A 22,621-nucleotide genomic window follows, 5' to 3' on the forward strand; every position below is an offset into this window, starting at 1 on the left:
ACCTCTACAATGACTCTGGTCAAACTCTTTAAGGGAAAAGTTAATAGTGAAATGGCATTTACAATTAGTGGATGGATTTCAAGCACTTGTTTTTACTATAATCAGTCTGGGGCCCTGTTGTAATAAAATATTTGGATTTATGTTCACTTATACTGAAATCCTAAATTTGGGTGGGATCCAGAGGACTTCATCATACTTAAGTCCAATTTATCTCAGTTAGCAATAAACAGCAATCAGTTTAAAGATACAAACTGGTATGATAGTATTTGGAAAGTTAGAAAACCAGTCTAGGTCATCTGCATAGAAATCTTTACTTTTATTTCTTGCATATATGCTACTGGAAATTATTCCAAAGTTAATTTTGGTTTATGTGAATCTTTAAGTGTTATTTCCTTGTAATATCATGCAGAAAGTGTTCAGTGATTTGCTGTCTTTTATTTAAGAATATTTATGAATGTGGAGTCCTGGAAAAAAAATAAAAATTCCTGAACTTTAGAGTCATTCAGTGAAATCAATCCAATGTCCTGTATTCATTTGGTGCAATGTCATGACATTGCTGCACAGTGTTCTGTGCTGCTACAACAAAGCCACTATCAAAATGTCAATAGAACATTTATTAATAACCTTTATTGGAGATATCCACCAGCATCATAGCTTACATTTGAAACCCTTTTATCAAGTTTGCACTTGTGACACCCCTTAGAAGATTACCAGAGGCTCCAGCTTTTGGAGGCCCAATGGCTTCCAAGAGCAGGTGCACAGCTGCTGTGGTGCTTGCATTTCTGTGGGCCAGGACCTTATAAAATCACAGACAAACAAATATATGTGGTACTAGTCATAAGTGACCAGTGAAATACCAATATTTACACAGTCCTTCAATTCAGCCAAATATTGGTTCCTAGTCCCTTTTCTCCTTGTCATGTTACTGGCCTTTAACCTTTGCGCAGCACCAGTATTTTTCCTTCTTGTGATTCCTATTGTACTCATTTTAGTTCTTTTATTGTCCGTATATACTACAATTATTTTTTGCTGACCTAATAAAAAAAGCCCAGATAACATAGTTCTTTTTTAATGGAACGGTCATGTGAAAGCACTGTAGTGAATGTGAACAATGTCTCTTTATAGGTGACTTTCATTTTGCATTTTAAGTATTCTTTAGCATTTGGAATATTAAAGATTATTAAAGATTATTAAATAAGAATATTAAAGATTAAAGCTTTACGTCTTTAATATGGAATCTCTTTGTTATACAGTTGATGCACAACGCACGTGAGGGTTATGTTCTGGGGATGGTGCTTCAAGCCAAAATTGTGCCTAGTTAAACCAACCCTGGAACTGCCCCCAGGCAAGAAACCCTACGTTTTCTAAGCCATTGTGCCAAGCAAGCCTTGCCCCCCCCCATAAGGCAGAGAGCCTCCCAGAGCATCTTAAGCAAAGAAAGAGCTTAAAGCTCTTTCTGCACCAGGTTTGCCCACTGTGGAAATAACTTTTAAGCTCTTTGCTTTGCGTGCGTTTAATTTGTGCCACGTCCACTGGCTGGCAACCAAGCTCTTAAAACTCTGATGAGGCAAGTTAAATGCATGTAAGTTGTGAGTCGACTGTACTCTATGACAGTCCTCCCCAACCTGGTTCTAGATACAGGTACGTAGCCGTGTTGATCTGACGCAGCCAAAAAAAATTAAAAAATTAAAAAATTGTCCAGTAGCACCTTAGAGACCAACTAAATTTGTTCTGGGTATAAGCTTCCGTGCGCATGCACACTTCTTCGGATACACTGAAACAGAAGTCACCAGACCCTTATATACAGTGGGAGGGTGGGGTGGGATTTTTCTCAGAAGGATAGTAGGAGATGGGTGATTGACTCAATGGTATGGTAAACCTGTTGATGACTGTTAACGACTGCAATTAGTCCTACAGAAAAAAGCAAGGGATAGTATGCAGATGACCAAAAATAGCTTTAGCATATGTAATGAGACAAGAATCCAATATCTCCAGGTCTCTCCATAGTTTTCAGTTTAGTAATAAGTGTAATTCAGCAATTTCTCTTTCAAGTCTATTTCTGAAATTCTTTTGTAGTAAGACAGCTGCTTTGAGATCCTGTATTGAATGTCCTGGGAGATTGAAGTATTCTCCTACTGGCTTCTCTGTCTTGTGATTGCTTTGGCGTAGGGTTTGGCCTGTTTGTCCAATATAGAGAGCTGAAGGGCACTGCTGGCATTTGATGGCATACACAATGTTAGAAGATGAACAATTAAATAGGCCTGAGATGGCATGTTTGATGTTTTTGGGTCCAGTGATGGTGTTGTCTGGGTGTATGTGGCAGCAAAGTTGGCATCTGGGTTTATTGCCAACTTGAAAGAGAAGTTGCTGAATTACAACTTATTACTAAACAATAGAGATATTGGATTCTTGTCTCATTACATATGCTAAAGCTATTTTTGGTCATCTGCATACTATCCCTTGCTTTTTCCTGTAGGACTAATTGCAGTTGTTAACAGTCATCAACAGGTTTACCATACCATTGAGTCAATCACCCATTCTCACCACCCTTCTGAGAAAAACCCCACTCGACCCTCCCACTGTATATAAGGGTCTGGTGACTTCTGTTTCAGTGTATCCAAAGAAGTGTGCATGCACACGAAAGCTTATACCCAGAACAAACTTAGTTGGTCTCTAAGGTGCTACTGGATAATTTTTTAATTTATTTCCCCAACCTGGTGCCCTTCAGATGTTTCAGACTACAACTCCCACTGGGATGGCCAATGGCTAAGGATGCTAAGAGCTGTTTTCTGCAACTGGGTTTGTGATTAATTTCTCTCATCGCTGACCATGAGCTGCAGTCAAGAACAAACAGCTGATGGTTAGGAAGAAGCCGAGTGTCAGGGACTGAACTGAAGAGGAGGGCTGGGAATTGCCTCCTCCTTCTCCTCTGCTTCCCTCAGAGGATGAGTGGGGGAATCGCCCCCCCTCCAGTAGTTTCAAGAGAAGAGGGAGACAGGATTGAATTACAGTAGAACTCAGAGCTGCCAAGTTATGAGGTGTTAGGAGAAGGAGGGGGAGGGGGAGACCTGCCAGCAGAGACGTCATTGGAAAGCATAGAAGAGCCACCATCCCCATGTACTCGCCACTCAATTAGAATTGAAGAGCAAAGGGCTCAACGCCATTTGCCTCCTGAGGCCCGTAGCCAAGGACTGTTGCTGGGGAAAGAAGGGGAGGAGCTCAGAGTGAGCAATGTCACTATAGAGTTAAGGACTGGATTCTTTGTCTTGCACCACGATGACTGAACAAAACCATAAACGTTGTCAGGAGTCTTGATAACAAACGAGCATAGTTAATTAAAAGGAAGCTTTATTGCAAAAAAACAGATTTCACCGGAGCGGCGATCACAGCCTTCCATTAATAAAGATGTCCCTTCTAAGGAGGGTGTTTCCGGCGAGACCAGAAACAGCCGGACTTCCTCTTGTGACGTATTCTGTCTTGAAGACCCCCATACACCTAGACCTTGGGCTAAGGGGGTCAACTCCCACCCCTTCCTCATTCTCTGAGAGTCTACTTCCATGGTCTTTCACGCTCTCTGAGCTGCTTTCGTTTCTAGTCCCTGCCGTTTGCCCTTCACTGGCACGCTGGCAAGCTGCCGGCTGACTCTGCAACTCTGCTATCAGTTGGCATTCCTAAGGGTGGAGGAGTTGGTTCTCGGCTATTATCCTCCTGTCTTGCAGTTAACCCTCTCTCTTCCTGGCTCCTTCCTTCACTGGGAGCTGGCTGCAAACTTCCCTTGGAGACTGGCTCATGCATGACAGTTATGAACTTTCTGGTTTCTTCCCTGATCCTTGATGCTACTGGGGGAGGAGAGAATCCCCCATGCCTGACACCTAGATTCCCAATTTTTACTTAGCTCAGCACAGGTGTAAAAAAGAATCTGGTATAGCAAAGTGAATGTGAACTCCTCTGTGAGAGCCCATATATAGAATTATATAGTTGGAAGGAACCACAAGGATCATTTAGTCTAACCCCCTGCAATGCAGGAATCTTTTGCCCAATGTGGGACTCTGTATGGTTCTGGTAAACCATAGTTTGGCTTCCTGTGTTGTTCAAACCATCTCCCTCTCTCTTGCTTACAGGTTCACCCTAAAACGAATTACTTCTGGTAGGCAGGCCGGAAGTCAATGGTTATACCCAATGCCTATGCCAAACCTCTTAGACCTGTAATTAATAAAAGTTGTGGTCTTATTTGACCCAAAGTACTGTTTTTTGCCTGGTTACTGTATTCTATAAGACTGGGTGGGTGGTGGTGTGGTGCCTGGGCACGCAACACTCAGCTTTCTCTTGCCTCTGTGTCATGAAACTCAAGAGGATATGATCAGAGGCGTAGGAAGGTCAGGTGGTACCCGGTGCGGAAAATTTCTTGTCACCCCCCCCCCACATTGATTTTTAATTTTATTTTGCCTGCAAAAATGGTTTTACATTATTTCATATTTTCTTACAAAGGAATGTGGATTCTGGGCCTCTGATAACAAGTAGGCGACTATGGACAGATACTTAAATCTACAGGATGGATTGTGTTTTGGCTTGTGTTATTTTATTTATATTTATTGTTTATTTATTTAATAAAATTTATTTTTAAAAAACCTGCACACTGGTTTACCAAAACAAAAAACACAAAACACCACAGCAGTAAAATCAAGAAAAATTAACAATCCTACTTTAAAACATACAAAAGCTAAAATATTAAGATTAAAATTATTTCAGTTTCCTAAGCATCTAGGTTTGCTTGTCTAAAGAAGAATGCTTTTACCAGGTGTCCAAAAAGAGTCTAGCAAAGGCACGTGCTTTGTTGCAATAGGCGGGGAGTTCCAAAGTGCAGGTGCTGTCACAGCAGTGGCGTAGCGTGGGTTGTCAGCACCCGGGGCAAGGCAAGTAATTTGCGCCCCCTAACCTGTGGATTTGCGCCCCCTAACCCGTGGATTTGCCCTAACCCCCAGATGTTGCGCCCGGTGCGGCCGGCCCCCCCTGCACCCCCCACGCTACGCCACTGTGTCACAGTAAACAATGCAGTACAGATATTATGTGGAACCTGTAGTAGTGCTTGAAAATACTGAAGGGGAGATTTTATTTACTGTTATTTCACCATGCTTTGTATTATCTGAAAAGAAAAACATTTATTTAAAAAACAGGACTGCACAGCAGCAATCTAATCTCATCATGATCAGTGGGACTTATTCCGAGCCGATGGTGCATAAGATGGGCTGCAATCCTATGCACCCCTTGCATCCAATTTGTACCTAACACTCTGCACAAGCCTGCACCAGAGAATTGTAGAGTTGGAAGGGACCCCTGAGGGTCATCTAGCCAAACCCCTGGGGCAATGCAGGAATCTCAACTAGACCATCCCTGACCGATGGCCATCCTCCTTCTGTTTTCCCCCTCAGCTAGGACACACAACAGATAAAGACACAACAACGGAGACTGGAGGTGGGGGTGGGAAACCCAGCTGATGGTAGGGCAGTAGGGCAGTTCATAAAAAAACTTTTTTTTGGAACATGCCTGCTCCAAAGGTCTTATCTTACTAAACTAGGGATTATATAGCTATATCTGAAATTTCATGCATATCAGTTAATATCTTGACCCTGCTCCACTGAATTGAAAATTCAGCTTTCACAACATAGGAAAACGGCCAAGTAAACAGCTATTTTTGTGGAGGAGGGTCAAGATATTAACTGATATGCATGAAATTTCAGATATAGCCATATAATCCCTAGTGTAGTAAGATAAGACCTTTGGAGCAGGCATTTTTTTAAAAAAGTTTTTTTATGAACCACCCTAGTAGGGCAATAATTATTCCTTGATAATTTGTCACCCCCTCCATGATGGCACCTGGGTCAGAGCACCCCCCACCTCCCCTTCCTATGCCCCTGGATATGATCACTTCCTCCCAAGATTCCCAGTACTTCCACTTTGTGAATCAGTTCCTCCCTGTTGGTGAGGACCAGATCCAAGACAGATGATCCTCTTGCTGCTTCTTCCATCTTATGGGAAATGAAATTGTCAGAGAGGCAATGGAGGAATTTGTTGGACCTTACATTCGTGATAGAGTTGAGTTCCAACAGATATTGGGTAGCTGACGTTTCCTATAACTACTGTATCTCTCCTTTTTGAATGTTTGGCAATCTGCTCTTGGAAGGCATCATCCAAGTCTTCAGTCTGGCTTGGAGGTCTAAAGTCAATGTTGTTTCCCTCTCCTACAATTTTAACCATATTGGGCCAACTGAGTATGCTAGTTTGTGTAACACAGTTAAATTTGAGGTGGGGAATCTACATAACTCAAAAGTTTGCATATCTACAAAGCTTTGTGCAATAAAATAAATTGTCTGGGACCAAGCAGATCTTTCTAAGAGGGATCTGCTCTGTGCTTTAGGATTTCATGGTTGGTCAGTAGGGGCTTGTGGATGGACAGGCTTGCCTTGTGGTGAAAGGCTGGGCTATCTTTTCTAACTTTGACACCACATTTTCTACTTTTGCAGCCATTATTTTCTCTGGTAGCAACACCTCTGAGATGGCTACAAAGTGTAATATTAGATCTAGATGCTATAAAATATAACATGGCCATGAAGTTGAATTCATATTGATTCACCTATATTAGGAACTTTGTATTAATTTCCAAGCGGTCAATGGGAAAAAGGTTTGGGAACCACTGATTTATGCTATAGTTTAACATTGCTTTATGACAGATTGCATGAGTGCCCCTCCCCCTGTTTTCAGTGGTGCCTGGCACCTCATGGTCAGTTTTTGGGTGCCAAGCTATGACATTTTGATTTACCCAGCCCTTTGGCAGCTAAGTTAGGTTCTGACCTTTTGGTGGGATGGGGTAGGACTGGTCTTATTGTGTTGTTGAACGAACATTTTAGAGATTTTGTATTCTGGACTGTTTGTTAGATTTTTCTTTTTACTGTTGGTTGATTTTATCTTTTTGTGCTTTATCTTCTTAAGTTGCTTCAATACTTTTTGTATAAAATGTAGATAATGATAGTTTATGTGAAAAGTAAATTTCTTTGAAGGTTTGTTGTTGTTGTTTTGCATTGCGGGGTCACCTGTTTTGGATCCCCCTCTGTTGGGGGTCAGGTACATGCAGCTTCTGCAGGCCACATGATACTGGCCTAGATGGCAGGGCTGTGAGTGTCATGGAGGCCACATGGGTGCCACCACCCACATGGGGCAATGTTGCAAGTAACCAAAAGCAAAGGCCGGATAACATAGTTTTATGGGTACTGGTTCAACAGTCAACCAGGAAGCCAGTATCACAGGAAGCTCCCCTTGGATTATGAGCTACATTTCCTATGTAACTTTAAAGGTAAAGGTACCCCTGACCATTAGGTCCAGTCACAGATGACTCTGGGGTTGTGGCGCTCATCTCGCTTTATTGGCCGAGGGAGCCGGCATTTGTCTGCAGACAGTTTCCGGGTCATGTGGCCAGCATGTTTAAGCCGCTTCTGGCGAACCAGAGCAGTGCACGGAAACGCCTTTTACGAGCTCACCCTGTCACGGGGATTCAAACCGCTGACCTTCTGATCGGCAAGCCCTAGCAGGAGAAGCAGGTGAAAAGAATAGCAAAGCCTGCATGCCATGCAAGTAAATTGACACAGAGGAAAGAGCCATAGGTTTTGCTGAATTTTATTTCACTTTTACAGCTACATGGAATGTCGGATTGGGAAGGCTATGGAGTTAAAAAACCTGATCACTTCATGCCCAGTTGCAGCAGGAGCAGCTGGCATCAAAGACAAGACCCGTCTGGCAATGCTGCAGGTAAGTCCTGCCGTTCACACAGTGGTAAAAGCTGTTCTTGTCTGTTGGGTCTGGGTATAGGCCTCCAGCTCTGCTAGCACAGAATCCACTGCCTCCGGTGCTGGGGCTGCCACCAGAGCCACTGCTTGGGCTGCCACCAGATCCACTGCTTGGGCTGCCACCGGAGCTTCCTCCACCACCGCTGGGGGCTGGTGGGATTGGCTCAATGGGCTTGGATGGGGCTTTGCAACCTGGAAGAGAAGCAGAGGGTAAGCCATCTCAGCTGATTCATCTCTCAAATAACCACTACTGGCTCAAAATGTGAATTCTACATCATTCTGAACTTGATTTAAGGGATTCGGCCTACATGACATGTGTTTGGCTTTTTCCATAAAGAAAACCTGCCTTGTACTTTCTCCCCAGTGTGTGATCCACATCAGTGTGAATAGAGATGCAACTCCCATCAGCCCCAGCCAGCCTGGCTAATGGTCAGGGATTATGGGAATTGTAATCCTAAACATCTAGAGGGCACCAATCAATCATGAGCACAAGGAAAAGGCTTAAAATTTTTTTTTTATTTAAAAGACCTCTGATTTCTTATTCTACTCTACATCTGCACAACTTGTAATCCATTGAGCTGAATACAGGTCACCAGCTATAAACTGTGGCCTGGCAGTTTTTTGAGAACTTGTCTTTTTCTGTTTCCAAGTAGGTAGGAAGAACTGAAGGTTAATTCAACCTCTGCTTGGCTGTCATATACAGATGGTGGGTCATGAGTTGTACAGTCCAGCTCAAATCCTCCCAGAACTTGAGGGTCCCTGTGGCTGTAAATCTAAAGTACTTGGCTATCTGTGGAGTAGGTCAGGAACTACAGCTCAGTGGTAGAGTACATGCTTTGCATGCAGGAGGTCCCTGCTTCAGCCTTTGGCATTTTTAGTTTAAAGGGTCCAGAACCTGGTGATGGGAAAGACCCTTGAGATCTGTGGTCTAGATGACACCTGAGCTAGATGGACTGATAGTCTGTCCTAGCATAAGGCAGCTTCCATTGTTCTTAATTTATGAATACATAGGTTCTGCATTCAGTGCCAGTGATATGATCTCCAAAATATACCTTCTCTTTCACTCTGGACTGCAGCAGCCCTTTCTCCCTGAGTCTTATCGCTCCCTGATTCTATAGTTGTGGTGAATTCTTCTTGGTTGTTTTGCCCCCATCCTTTAATAATGCATTCTAATTTTTTGCCCTTTGAAACCTTCCAAATCCAACTGTTCTCATTCTCTCTTTTTTTTTAAGTGTTACCATTGATATCAAAATGTATCGAGCATGTTCTAAACAGGCCTAAAAGTGACTTAACTGACCTTGGTACCTCAGTTTGGAGGTTAGTTCTAAAATAAGCAACAGTGACTTGTTTTTCAGCATTATGAATTTTTGCTGGAACTTTGGCTTTCACAATTGTTTTGAGAACTTTTCCTGCTGCTGCTACTTACTAGCACTCTGCAGTCCGAGAGCGTTCTTCAGGGTGGTGATCAAGGGGTATTTGCCTTGATTGCAGAAAGTACCAGTGAAGTCATCCAAGTCAAGAGACCAAACCATAGCACCTGCAAAGTTATTCTTCTTCAACCACTCAGCCTGTCAGATGCCAAGAAAGATGCCCAAGTCAATCTACTATATAGAGAACCTGTACTTAGTGGCATTACATCAGCCATAGTCCTCATACCTTGATTTTGAAACTCTTGGTGAACCTACCAAGACATTCTAATGTACCAGAATGAATGTATGCTTTTGTGAGATTGGTACCATACCTTGATCTGGAAGCTCTTGATGTTGTCATAGCCCAGCCACTCATTTCCCTTGTAGGCATAAGGCACATCTTGAGGAGCATCCCAAGCTTGAGTGGCTCCATTCTTCAGGAAGGTGCAGATCTAACAGAGGAAATGAAAAAGGCACCTTGTAAATCATTGCGGGACTCTGTCTTGGTTGCTGTCTCATAATGCTATGTGCATAGTGCAGAGAAGTGAACTGAACGTATCACTGCACAAATCTGCATAGGCATCATAAAGCTTATAAGTATTTCCTCCATGGCTTAAAAAGGAGGCACAATGTGTATCAAGAGTTGAGAATACCTTATTGGCTGCATAGTGAAAAAAGTTATTATCTTGTCCTCAGTTATCTGAAAGTCCTGCCTACCCCAAAAACCAATGTGCATTAGCCACATTACTTCATCTCAGTATAATCTTGAGCAGAAATGCTAAAACCCAGGTGCCCTAGCTAGTGATATCCATACAAAAAATGATCCCTTGGTCCCTATGGAGGAATTTTTTTCTTGCTTTCTGTCTGGCACTGAGAAAAATCTCACTGGCTGCTAAGCTTTAGAAACATTTTTTGCAACACTGGTTTTGTGCGAACAGCATATTTTCCAAGCCATTAGGCCAAAATTTAGTTGTTGCATCTTTGTAGGATTTCTTATTTGATTGGCCTATCTTTAGAATTATATTCTTCATCTGTATAGTGTAAACTGAGTGACGCAAATAAATATTTTAATGGATTGTGGTGGGAAAAGTGAACAAACCTCATAGTAAGCCCAGAAGCCAGATTGTCTTGTATATGGTCCAGCAGGCCCAGCACCAGTTGTGGGAGCACCAACAGCTGTGTTGGATGGATCGCTGAGGATGAAGGTGTGTCCATAAGTTGGGAATCCAACAATGAGTTTCTCAGCTGGGGCACCATTCTTCTTCCAGTAGTTCATGGCATAGTCCTACAAAGGCAAATCATTTGTTACTCTCTGCTTGCAAAGTGGAACGTTAATTTCTTCATTTTTTTAAGGTTTAGTTCCTGGCAGGCTTTGAAGCACCCTGTAAAAATAGGCTTCCAGCTTGGGATGAGAGAATCTGCCAGTTGAGGGTTTTCTCTCTCAGTTTCTTCTTTTTTCCACCCTTAAATTTGGTTCTCCACATTTCCGTATCAGCGTATGATTTACATTAAAGTAAGCACTTTTGCCTTATACACATTTTTTTTGCAAAGCAATTTTCCCTAATACAATGCCTTTTTGTATGTTATGTTCACTAGTGTATTATTTTTTAATGCACATCTTATCCTAGTATATGTACTTTTGACACATTATTTTCCTGAAGAATTGCATTGCAATATTTGGAAAAGTGTGAATTTCAAGGGATGGCTATGTTTCAGTTTACATGTTGTTTCAAAAAGTGCAAATTAGGCAGATTGACCTTTAAATGTCTCTCCCAGCCCTACTTTCAACTTATACTTACAACATTGAAGTAGATGTTTCCACCAGTGTCTGCAGGACCTCTGTACAGAGGGCTGTTCTCTCCAGTGTATCTCTCCCAGGAGCCATGGAAGTCATAGGTCATCACATGGAAATAGTCCAGATACCTGTGAGGAGATTAAATGTATCTGTGTCCAGTTCTTCTTCTTTGCAACTATTAGTAATATGTTGAATAAACCCTATGCTTCTAAGGCTTTTGCAGTCTCATCTTCCATAAACATTACCTCTCTAGACCATAGCCCATTTTCTGCTATGCAGTAGCACCACCATTCTTTTTTCTGACTATATATGATAGCATTTGATGTATAATTAGACCCATAAATGCAGTTCCATAGTGTAAGCCCATCACAGGCCCAGTTTGCTCTTCAAAACAGATCATTATTGTGACTTTGACTTTGGAATATTTGATCATTGGGTTTTTTTAGCCAACCTTCTTAGGTTTGTCCTTCAGGATGAGTATCTATAGCTTTATTAAAGTAATCAACAGAGGAAATAGTATCTGTGGCTGCCTTGTCGCCTGAAGTAACTCTGTGTGCTAGGACTGGCTGTAAGGTACACTGTTCTCCTAAAACCAGCCAGTATGCTAATACTGCAGCTGCCTCTACGCCAATGATGCTGGCATAGTGATTTTACCAATGACACATACTGGCTTGGTTTCACTTTAACGCACAGTGTGCAACTGATGAACAATACGACACACATCAGATGATTCAAAATAACATTAATTGTAAGGGTATCTTCACCTATGCATATACAAAAGACAGAAGTTAAATTTAAAGAGAGACAGACAGACAGACAGACAGACAGACACTAAGCACCTAAAATACTGTACTTACTGGCCAAGCTCAGGAATCTGGTAGCCTGACTCAATATTGGAAAGACCAGCAGCAACAGCAGCAGTGACCATGAGTCTGGGTCTGTTCACTTGTTTGGCTTCCTTCTCAAAGGCTTCCAACATTTCCTACAAAGCAAACAGTAAGGTAAATGTGAATTTTCTGACACAGCCCCACAATCTTGTTACTGTTCGGGTTTTGAGCCAATCCTATGAATTTTAGCCAACAAAATCATTAAAGTGACAATTTCAGACTATAAAAAATGCCTATGAATAAAAATTTCTTGCAAAAAGTAAGAGGTGAGGAACCTGTGGCCCTGCAGATGTTGGTCTACCACCATCCCTGACCACTGGCCATGCTAGCTTATGCTGTTGGGAGTTGTAGTGAAACAACAACTGGAGGACCAGAAGTTGCCCCACTCCTGTTTTAGGTGTTGTCACAGGAAGCACCATTTTAGAAGAGGCACGCACTTCTGTGTGAGATAGATGAAAGCCTGTCTCTTCTAAAATGATGCTCACCAGTTTTGGTTTTTGTAGATAACGATATTAAAAATAAAGACCCCATCAATCTGAGGCAATTTTTAATTGATAGCAAGGTTTTAAAAGATTGATAAAACCTATTAACCGAGTAATGGGACAGTCATACACATGCTAACTTAGAAACAGGCTCCACCATCTTCTGTAGGGCTTACACCCAGGTGGTTGTGTGTAGGATAGCAGCATAAATGTTGTAGCCCTATGTAGCATTATTGTTATGCTGCTATGGCAATGGGAGACCGCTGCTCATCTCTGCTGGTGAGAGTGACTTCCTTCCTTGATTTTAGGGCAGCAGTAGGCAAATGGTGCCCTCTATTGTGGACTACAGCTCCCATCAGCTCAGCCAGCAATGGTCAACGGTCAGGAGCAGTGGGCGTTGTGGTCCACAGTATTTGGTTTTGGCCACCCTAGGTTAGGAGAATAAAGGCAGAGATAAATTGATGCTAAACTATCCAATCTGGCTTCTCCATTTCTGGGTGGTGGTGGGGAAATAAGAACAACATAATCAGTGGTTTTACCTTAACCAATAAAGTAAAGAGGGACTTATCCTGAGGGGTGCTGCCTCTAGAGCCAGGGTACTCCCAGTCAAAGTCCAGCCCATCAAACTCGTACTGGCGCAAGAAAGTGATGACAGAGTTGATGAAGGTCTGGCGGGTCTCAGGAGTGGCAACCATTGCAGTGAATCTGTAATGTGGCCATCAGAGGGTAGAAGATAATTACCTACTTATTATGTGCATTCTTCTCTCTATTACTAGGATGAAGTATACAAGCGTTGCTTCAACTTACGGTGCTGTTCCAAAGTTCCAGCCTCCAATTGCCAGAAGAGTCTTCAGGTCCCCATTCCTGTCATGGAAGAGATTGCAGAGATTAAATCTACCCTATTTCTGGAACAAGGAGTCCCGAGTTGGTGCCATCTTGCTATCCATTTTGTGTTTGTTTATATAATCTTGAACCCCATTTTCTTATGACAGATGATCTGTCAAGTAGTCTAGAATGAGTCACTTTTTATTATTGGTTTGCATCCCAACATCAGCTGACAACCTTGTAGTATTGTAGCTCCACATGTACTCAAACTTTCTTGCTTCTTTGTTCTATGTAGCGCTAGGCTCAGCTAGGTTACAACACTGGCCATTGGATCCCTCTGGGCAGGAAGGCATATGATAGTGCTTTCTGTTCCAGTTGAGCCTCATATAAACAAGGCAGAAGCAGAATGTGGGAAGGGTGGGTGACCATTATTCATGGATACTCACTGGTTTTTCAAGCCATTGAAAGATTTATAAAGAGTGACGTCATTCCATTCAATGGTTGCAATCTCATTGTTGCGCATCCCAGCAAAGGCATAGATCAGGTGAGTACACAGACAAGGGTCAATGTTGTCGGGCTTGTATTTCCCAAGGCCTGGTCTGTATTGGCCCCAGTTGGTGAAGTAGCATGATAGCACATAGGCAGAACCTATCAAGACAAATAGGACAGGTTATAATAAAAGTTTAAATGGAATCGAGCAAGACTGAAGGGTGAGGAGAAGAAAGACAAGTGTGTATTTTCTTTAGCTATAATAAAACATGTATACCTGCCAGATCTTAGTCTATATTGCAGATTTGGCATGTCGTTATAGTAGATGCAGAGGAGCATTCATTGCTGTGATATCTAGGAGGGATTGCTGCAATATTCTTAGAGATAGACACATGCAGCTTAGTGTAATGTAAATGCACTAATTTTCTAAACATATTTTCTTTCAAAATATGCATTTCAAAATCCCCTTTAATGGTTTTGAAAGCTGGGAACTGTGTTGCAACGTTTAGAGAAATGCAAAATACTATAAAAAGCTATGGGCTCCACTGAAAAGACCACAGTCTGCCACTGTGGAGACTGTGGTGTTTTTATAATATTGGGTTTATTTACACATATATGCAACCTGCACCTATGATGGAGGGGTTCACAGCATTAACACCCACAGAGGCTCTTGTTTCTCCCAAAATTACAGCCTTGGATTCAAATGGAAATCAAACATTGCTCTCAAGAGGTGCTTTACCTCTAGGTCACATCACTGCAACTCAACTCTAAACTCAGGCGTTGTCTTTCTAACTATCTATGAGTTGAGGGAAGGGCCCCACCCATTTGCTGCCTCACACAGAGCCACTTTCCTTTGTTTTCCTTAATGGCCCATCACCCAGGTTGTCACTCCAACACAGGAAGTGGCTAGGTGACACTTAGACATTAATTTAAAGAGCTGCTTTCCATACCTATTTGTGCATTCAGCAGGAGCACCAGACCTATAAAGAAAAAGGGAATAATTTGTAAATTAAATATGTATAAACTTTTATGAATTGTTTAGAAATCATAGTGTATCACTATTTAACTTTGAGAAGAGTGGCAAACAATTTCTGTTTTGATGAAAGACTTTGTTGTAGGCCTTATATTGACCGCTATATTATATAGTTATTCAAACACGATTTTAAATAGAAGCACATTAACTGCTTGAATTTTCAAATGAATTGTAATGGAGGTATAATTTACACTGTGCATGCTACTTGGAGGAGGAATAATTAATTTTCTTCCATAATTTGTACCTCAAAGGTATCCATGGACTTCATTGCTAAGTATTATGCAGGAATTTTCAAAAACTGAAATTAATAGTGGGAAAAGAAGGGGTTGATATAACTGAATAAAAATCTGCAAGATTTTCAGTTGTCAGTATTACAGGGAACATACTTGGGTCTCCAGGAATTTTCCCCAACCTTATCTGGAGACACAAGGGACTGAACCAGGGACTATTTGCATGCAAAGCATGTGCTTTCCCACTGAGCGATGGTCATTCTCCAATGGAGGAAATTCCTGATTTCCAAATATCCCGAACAAAGAAAGCTTTCTCTCCACACTATGGAATGGAGGGAAGCAACACTTCTGGTTTTGTAAGGAAATATGGTAGTGAATGAAATCTTTGCTATAAAATAGCAAGAATACAATAAACTTGCTCAGTTATTTTGAAATCCATTCAGTTAATTAAAAGTTGTTCTCTTTTAAATAATAGAATATGCACAAAAAAGGAAAGAATGAGAATTACAGAATGAGTTTCTTCCACCAGCAGAGAAAAGATACACCATTTTATGAATTTCAGATTTGTACTTACCGGTAAGAAGCATCAACTTGGCCATCTTGGTCTCTGTACTGATCTAACGTTGTTTCTCTCTTCCTTTTATACCATACACTTGCCCTTCTACCTGTTCAGTGCCTTGTGACCAAAGCATCAGGTGATTGGGACATTCATCTAAAATTATTGGCATGCAACAAATTCCAGTACCAGAACAAAGACACAATTAAAAAACCAAACTTAAGAAAACATGGTTATCAATATTTTTTATTTTACCAGTGCTATTGGGATCCTGGTGGAATTAGATTACAGTGTTTAAGTCCCTTTAATTGAATGATAACATATAGAAGTCAGGACTGTATATTTGCTGTGCCAATTTGCTTTTGATTACACTTATAAATTGAGAACAAACAGTTATATAACCTGTTTACCGAGGACTTCCAGCTGTTTGTCCCAGTTACCTGATTGTTCCCTTGCAAAACTGAACTGTGTGCATGTATTTTGTCTCTTTGAGGGGGCCGATCTAGGGTGAAGGGGAGAGAAGTGACTAGAGGAGAAGGTTCCCCCAGCATTTGCTCAAAAATCCAGATGTGTCCAGAAGCCTAGAAAGGTTTGCAACAATGGTTATAAATGGACAACTGACAATTCCTTAATTAGTGAGAAATTACGAGGATCTCCCAACCAGGAATATTCTCTGCTTCCGTGGTCTAGGTTTAACAAAACCATGGTTAGAAAACTGGTTCTCAAGTCTTGTTAGGCTTTCCTGTGTCACAGGCATAGAACCTGTGACCCTCCAAATAATGCTGGACTACAGCTCCTATAAGGGACATGGGTGGCGCTGTGGGTTAAACCACAGAGCCTAGGACTTGCCGATCAGAAGGTCAGTGGTTCTAATCCCCGTGACGTGGTGAGCTCCCGTTGCTCGGTCCCTGCTCCTGCCAACCTAGCAATTTGAAAGCACGTCAAAGTGCAAGTAGATAAATAGGTACCACTCTGGCAGGAAGGTAAATGGTGTTTCCATGTGCTGCTCTGGTTCACCAGAAGCGGCTTAGTCATGCTGCCCACATGACCCAGAAGCTGTATGCCGGCTCCCTCGGCCAATAAAGCGAGATGAGTGCTGCAACCCCAGAGTCGGCCACAACTGGACCTAATGGTCAGGGGTCCCTTTACCTTTACCTTTTTACAGCTCCTATCACCATTGAAGAAGAAGAAGAAGAAGAAGAGGAGGAGGAGGAGGAGGAGGAGGAGGAGGAGGAGTTTGGATTTGATATCCCGCTTTATCACTACCTGAAGGAGTCTCAAAGTGGCTAACATTCTCCTTTCCCTTCCTCCCCCACAACAAACACTCTGTGAGGTCAGTGGGGCTGAGAGACTTCAAAGAAGTGTGACTGGCCCAAGGTCACCCAGCAGCTGCATGTGGAGGAGTGGAGACACGAACCCGGTTCCCCAGATTACGAGACTACTGCTCTTAACAACTACACCACACTGATCATGCTGGCTGGAGTGTATGGGAGCAGAAGAGTCTCCTGGATCAGGGCAAAGGTCCTTCTAATCCAGTATCCTGTTCTCACAGTGGCCAGTCAGATTTCCTTAAGCAGGATCCGAGTGCAACAACACTCCACTTGTGATTCCCAGCAACTGGTATTCAGAGACATGTTGCCTCCAACAGTAGAGGTGGAATGTAATCCGTGTGGCTTGTACCCTCCATGAATTTATCTTACCCTCTTTTGTTGAAGCAAATTCTATAGTTTAATTATGTACTGTGTGAAGAGGTCCCTGTGGTTTTTTTTGTCTGTCCTAAATCTTCCAACATTCACCTTCATTGAATGACCCCAAGTTCTAACGTTCTGAGAGAGGGAGAAAGACTCTATCCACTTTCTCTACATGCATAATTTTATACACCTATATCATGTCACCACTTACATGACTTTTCCCTAAATTAACATGGTATTGGCCTTTTTCATAGCTGCCACACACTAGGTAAACATCTTCATCAAGCTACCCACTATGATGCCAAGGTCTCCTTCCTCACCAGTCAACTCCAGTTCAGACCCCATGAGCATGTATATGAAATTAAGATATTTTTTGTCACAGTGTGCATCATTTTACACTTATGTACTGTTTGGAGAGATCCTTTTGGAGCTCTTCACAATCTCTTTTTGTTTTAACTATGCTGAACAATTTGACATTAGCAATCTTGGCTTCCTTGCTGCTCACCTCTAACTCCAGATTATTTATGAACAAGTTAAGAAGCACAGATCCAAATACTGACCCTTGGAGGACGCCACTTTATTTATCTCTCCATTGTCCATTTCTTCCTACTCTCTTCTTCCTGTTTCTTAACCAGTTACCGATCCACAAGAAGACCTCTTCTTTCATAACTGCTAAGCTTACTCAGAAGTGTTTGATGAAGCCTTTTATCAAAAGCATTTTTTTGGTGTGTTGGTGTCCAAGAACTTCTGAAGAGCACAGGTTTCCTACCCCTGTCCTAAGTGAACCACTAACTTCTTCTCCCTTGTAGTGATTGAGAAACAGTCATTTTTTAAAAAGGAACATAGGGTGTCAACAAGTGTTGCATTACAGGATCTGCTGAGGAAGTCAGGAGTTCCTCTATTCTAGGGACTACAGAACTCAGTATGCGTCGCTTTCAGGTGACCTTTTTATTGAATTGTCCGCACAAAGTTTGTGAGGAGGTCATATGACATTTGTTCTTTGAACATTCATTCAGCTTTGTGGTGGAGGTTATTATATGATATTACATTAATCAACCATTATACCACACTTTCCAAAAACTTTTCCAGCCACAAAAGTCCATATTTTTTGAAGCAGGCTTGTTGTGCAAGAGCACCAAATACGCTTTAATTGCGCTACTTGAATTTACCCAGTATGCAACTGAATCCCACCCACAAAATAGTGACAGTCCGTAAGTGTCGTATCTGATAGATTTTCTACTTGGAATGCTATATCCCACTACAGTTTAGGCATGGCAAATTATTTCAGCTACTTGCGCAAAACAGCTGTATTTCAGGATCCATAACAGGAAAGAAAGAATTAACATAAAAGGTGAGGTTATGCAATGATCTAACCATGCTGTGTGCCTGGTTTCACAGTAAAACTAACAACCAAGCATACCAATGAATTGAATGCTGGCTTGAGCTAACAGTTTTGCTTGTTTCCTGTTTTCCTTGTCAACATTTTGCAATTTGTAAATTATATGGTATAAAAAATAATATTTTTGAGTTTCAAATTCAGATTGTTACTGAATAATTGCCTCAACACTAGAAATTCAAATGTTTCAGAGTTGTCAGCATGTCTTTGTCTTGATTTTGGTAGAAATCAAATGTGAAGCCTCATAATAATCTGTCAATCTTCAAATACCATCTACCTTTACACAAAAAAATGTCTAATAGAGTCAAGTATCCGTTATCAAATACTATTCTGTTTATTTCATACAGCTGCTGTAGTGCCAGCCACTGGGTCAAGAGAGGGTGAGCAGGGCAGGATAAGATAGTGGGAAGATCCTTAAGAAGCAGGAGACATGCAGTTGAGGAGCACCAGTTGCCCCATCATGAATGTCTCAGGTTGGCTGTGGTCATGAGCTTTCTTTGCCTTGGTAATGAATGTGAAATGGCCAGCATTGGTAGCCCATTAGGGAAAATAGCATGGGTGCATGTTCCCAACTGTGTTGGGCATAACACTGCCACACCCTTCTGTCTAATGTGTCCACATTTGTGTGATCCAGCCCGCTGACAAAGATGATGGCATTTTAACAACCAAAACCCCAATTTCTTTGAGGAAGAATGTATATAGTTGTAGGCAGTGCTTTCTCCCCTAAAAAAATGTTTAGGGGTTTTCTCATTTTCCTACTCATATTGAAATACTGCCCCTCAATATCTCTCTCTCTCTCTCTCTCTCTCTCTCTCTCTCCTCTTAGATTCACAAAAGGTTTAGTGGTATGCATATCCCCAGAAAAAAGCACTGGTTGTAGAGATGGGGGTGAAATTCTATTGTGCTTGCATTTAAAAATGAACCTAATGAATTCACACTTTCCAAAACAATATGAAAACTGAAAAACTGTCATCCTGCAAAATTCACACTTAGCTGAATTTTGTGCTGCAGTTATTCAACCAATGTTCCCAAGAGGGCACATACTAGGGGAAGATGGGCATAAAAGTGCATTTCTTACTGAAAGTAACATACAAAAATGCATTATATTAAGAGAAAAGTCTTGCAAAAATGTGTGCATTAGTCAAAATTTACATGTTTATTAGGAGAAAGTGGAACAAAAATGCTGAAGGATTTTCTTGAGGATTTTTTTTAAAACCACAAATTTCTGCAGAAAAGTGGAGGACTAAATTGAAGATTGAGGAAAATGGGAAATGGAGAGATCCTTCCATTCCTAATGCTTGAAATGTTTCCAGGTCGGACATGGAAAGTTTTTGTAGATTTTTTCTTTCTTGTTGTTTCCCTGTGTGTTAGAATCATAGAATCATAGAGTTGGAAGAGACCACAAGGGCCATCGAGTCCAACCCCCTGCCAAGCAGGAAACACCATCAGAGCACTCCTGACATATGGTTGTCAAGCCTCTGCTTAAAGACCTCCAAAGAAGGAGACTCCACCACACTCCTTGGCAGCAAATTCCACTGTCGAACAGCTCTTACTGTCAGGAAGTTCTTCCTAATGTTTAGGTGGAATCTTCTTTCTTGTAGTTTGGATCCATTGCTCCGTGTCCGCTTCTCTGGAGCAGCAGAAAACAACCTTTCTCCCTCCTCTATGTGACATCCTTTTATATATTTGAACATGGCTATCATATCACCCCTTAACCTCCTCTTCTCCAGGCTAAACATGCCCAGCTCCCTTAGCCGTTCCTCATAAGGCATCGTTTCCAGGCCTTTGACCATTTTGGTTGCCCTCCTCTGGACACGTTCCAGTTTGTCAGTGTCCTTCTTGAACTGTGGTGCCCAGAACTGGACACAGTACTCCAGGTGAGGTCTGACCAGAGCAGAATACAGTGGCACTATTACTTCCCTTGATCTAGATGCTATACTCCTATTGATGCAGCCCAGAATTGCATTGGCTTTTTTAGCTGCCGCGTCACACTGTTGGCTCATGTCAAGTTTGTGGTCAACCAAGACTCCTAGATCCTTTTCACATGTACTGCTCTCAAGCCAGGTGTCACCCATCTTGTATTTGTGCCTCTCATTTTTTTTGCCCAAGTGCAATACTTTACATTTCTCCCTGTTAAAATTCATCTTGTTTGTTTTGGCCCAGTTCTCTAATCTGTCAAGGTCGTTTTGAAGTGTGATCCTGTCCTCTGGGGTGTTAGCCACCCCTCCCAGTTTGGTGTCATCTGCAAATTTGATCAGGATGCCCTTGAGTCCATCATCCAAGTCGTTGATAAAGATGTTGAACAAGACCGGGCAACTGCTCTGAACTCCACTCATTGTCCCAAAGGAGGAAATACATTATCAACAAAAAGGACAGAAGATTACACAGATCTGCATAAAACTGGCAAATGTTGATTTGTGTGTATAGGTACATCTCAGTATAGTGCAGAAGAACATGACTAGGTGACCTGGGTCCCTGCTCAGTCCACTGTTCAAGGCCCCTGCTCTCCCTTCTTACTGTTCTTTGTATTTAGACCAGACTTGGGTTGGAAGACCCTTCAGATGGAGGATATTTTGAAACAGAGGCTTGTCCTCTCTCTGATAGCCCTTCAAATAAAAGTCTGCCCTCTGGAAAGCAGGACACATGGCCACACCAGGGCTGAATTCATTAAAGGTTGCTGCTAATTGAGGTCTTTATATGTTGTAGTGGCAGTCAAGAAAAGCATTGAGGGTTGGGGGAAGTTAGAGGGAAGAAACAATTTAATTGCATTTGGTCACCCGATTGCTACAATCCCAGAAATAGCATCCATAGGGGTAGCTGGGTACATACTATGCCTTTAAAGCACATTTGAATAACATTCTTTCTCTCAAAGAATTCTGGGCATTGTAGATTGTTAAGGGTTGCTGGGAGTTGTAGCTTTCTGAGGAGTAAACTGCACTCCCCATAATTCTTTAAGGAAAAGACTGTGCTTTGAAGATGTGGTACTGTATATACACAGCCTTACTATGCCTGCCGTAACAAAATCAACAAAGAATGCTGTAGCACCTTTTATAGTTTGTGGAGTGTGTGAATAGAGGGTTTTTCCTCACTGTAGGAAAATGGTGATCTTCAGACTCCAACAAGACCACTATGCTGCTACATTTATTTCCCTATATCTAACTAAATATTTACATGAGAGCTCCATACTTTGTCTCAGAATTGTAATCTTTGTCATGATTTTCTCTTGCAACATGTTTTATATTCCTATGTTGACAGTTTTCTTGCATGTTTCATTGGACACCTTTGGGATGGTAAAAATGATCAGTATGTTTTCAAAGCAAATGAATAAATTAAATAAATCACACATTTGATCAAGTATGGGGTTGTTTTTTACAGCACTGCAAGAAAATGTAATTGAAGTACTTGATTTAATGGGAAGAGATACTGAATTTGTGCAGAAGAAACCACAGACTATGATTTGAATGCAATGCATCTTTATTTATCATGCTGAATTCTTTCCTTGCTGTTGACTGCAGTGGAAGGTGTGTGTACTACTCTGGCTGTTCTCTTCATGCCCAGTTGCAGCAGGAGCAGCTGGCATCAAATACAAGGCCACTCTGGCAATATTGTTGGTAGGTCTTCCCATTCACGCAATGGTAGAAGCTATTTTTGTCAGTGGGATCTGGGTAGAGGCCACTGGCTTTTCCGTTGCAGAAGTTGCCACCAGAGCTTCCGCTTCCACTTCCACTTCCACCAGAGCTTCCACCACCAGATGGGGCTGCTGTTGTAGCCTGGGCAGGCTGATTAGCATTTGTGCCAAGGGTTGTCGCAGGCACCTTACAGTCTGAAAGGAAGATGAGAATAGCGTTAGAACTTTAGGAACACAGAAGGCTGCCTTAAACTGAGTCAGACTTTTGGGAATATCTTTCAATATTGCCTGCACCAGGAGTGAGGAACAAAAGTCTCATAAACACAAACCTCATTCAAGGAGAATTTAAAATTTAACAGAGC

At 41.8% G+C, this 22,621-nt stretch overlaps 2 protein-coding genes across 2 annotated transcripts in view; both read right to left on the reverse strand.

Moving 5' to 3' along the window:
- Positions 1-7,652: 7,652 nt before the first annotated feature.
- Positions 7,653-15,635, reverse strand: LOC310764341 (acidic mammalian chitinase-like). The gene is made up of 11 exons (XM_083618039.1): positions 15,563-15,635; positions 14,676-14,705; positions 13,683-13,884; positions 13,219-13,275; positions 12,951-13,116; positions 11,900-12,024; positions 11,047-11,170; positions 10,347-10,532; positions 9,580-9,699; positions 9,265-9,406; positions 7,653-8,030 (listed from the first exon to the last, which is right to left on the reverse strand). Exons 1-11 carry the CDS (start codon positions 15,585-15,587, stop codon positions 7,738-7,740), a joined length of 1,470 nt encoding a protein of 489 aa, XP_083474165.1. The 5' UTR covers positions 15,588-15,635; the 3' UTR covers positions 7,653-7,737.
- Positions 15,636-22,087: 6,452 nt separating this feature from the next.
- LOC310765275 (acidic mammalian chitinase-like) overlaps positions 22,088-22,621 on the reverse strand; it is a 44,818-nt gene continuing 44,284 nt past the window's right edge. The window contains exon 22 of the mRNA XM_083620054.1: positions 22,088-22,454. Within this exon, the coding sequence (XP_083476180.1) occupies positions 22,180-22,454 (275 nt within the window). The 3' untranslated portion in view covers positions 22,088-22,179. The remainder of the gene's footprint in view (positions 22,455-22,621) is intronic.

This window comes from Podarcis filfolensis (genome assembly GCF_964270895.1).
Source record: "Podarcis filfolensis genome assembly, chromosome: 6".
Classification (NCBI taxonomy): domain Eukaryota; kingdom Metazoa; phylum Chordata; class Lepidosauria; order Squamata; family Lacertidae; genus Podarcis; species Podarcis filfolensis.

Coding starts and splice junctions, on each gene's coding strand:
- LOC310764341 (XM_083618039.1), bottom strand. CDS start 15,587: ATGGCCAAGTTGATGCTTCTTACCG. Junction 13,885..14,675: donor CCTGCTGAATGCACAAATAG/GTATGGAAAGCA, acceptor TTGTCTTGATAG/GTTCTGCCTATGTGCTATCA. Junction 13,276..13,682: donor TTCAATGGCTTGAAAAACCA/GTGAGTATCCAT, acceptor CTTCCATGACAG/GAATGGGGACCTGAAGACTC.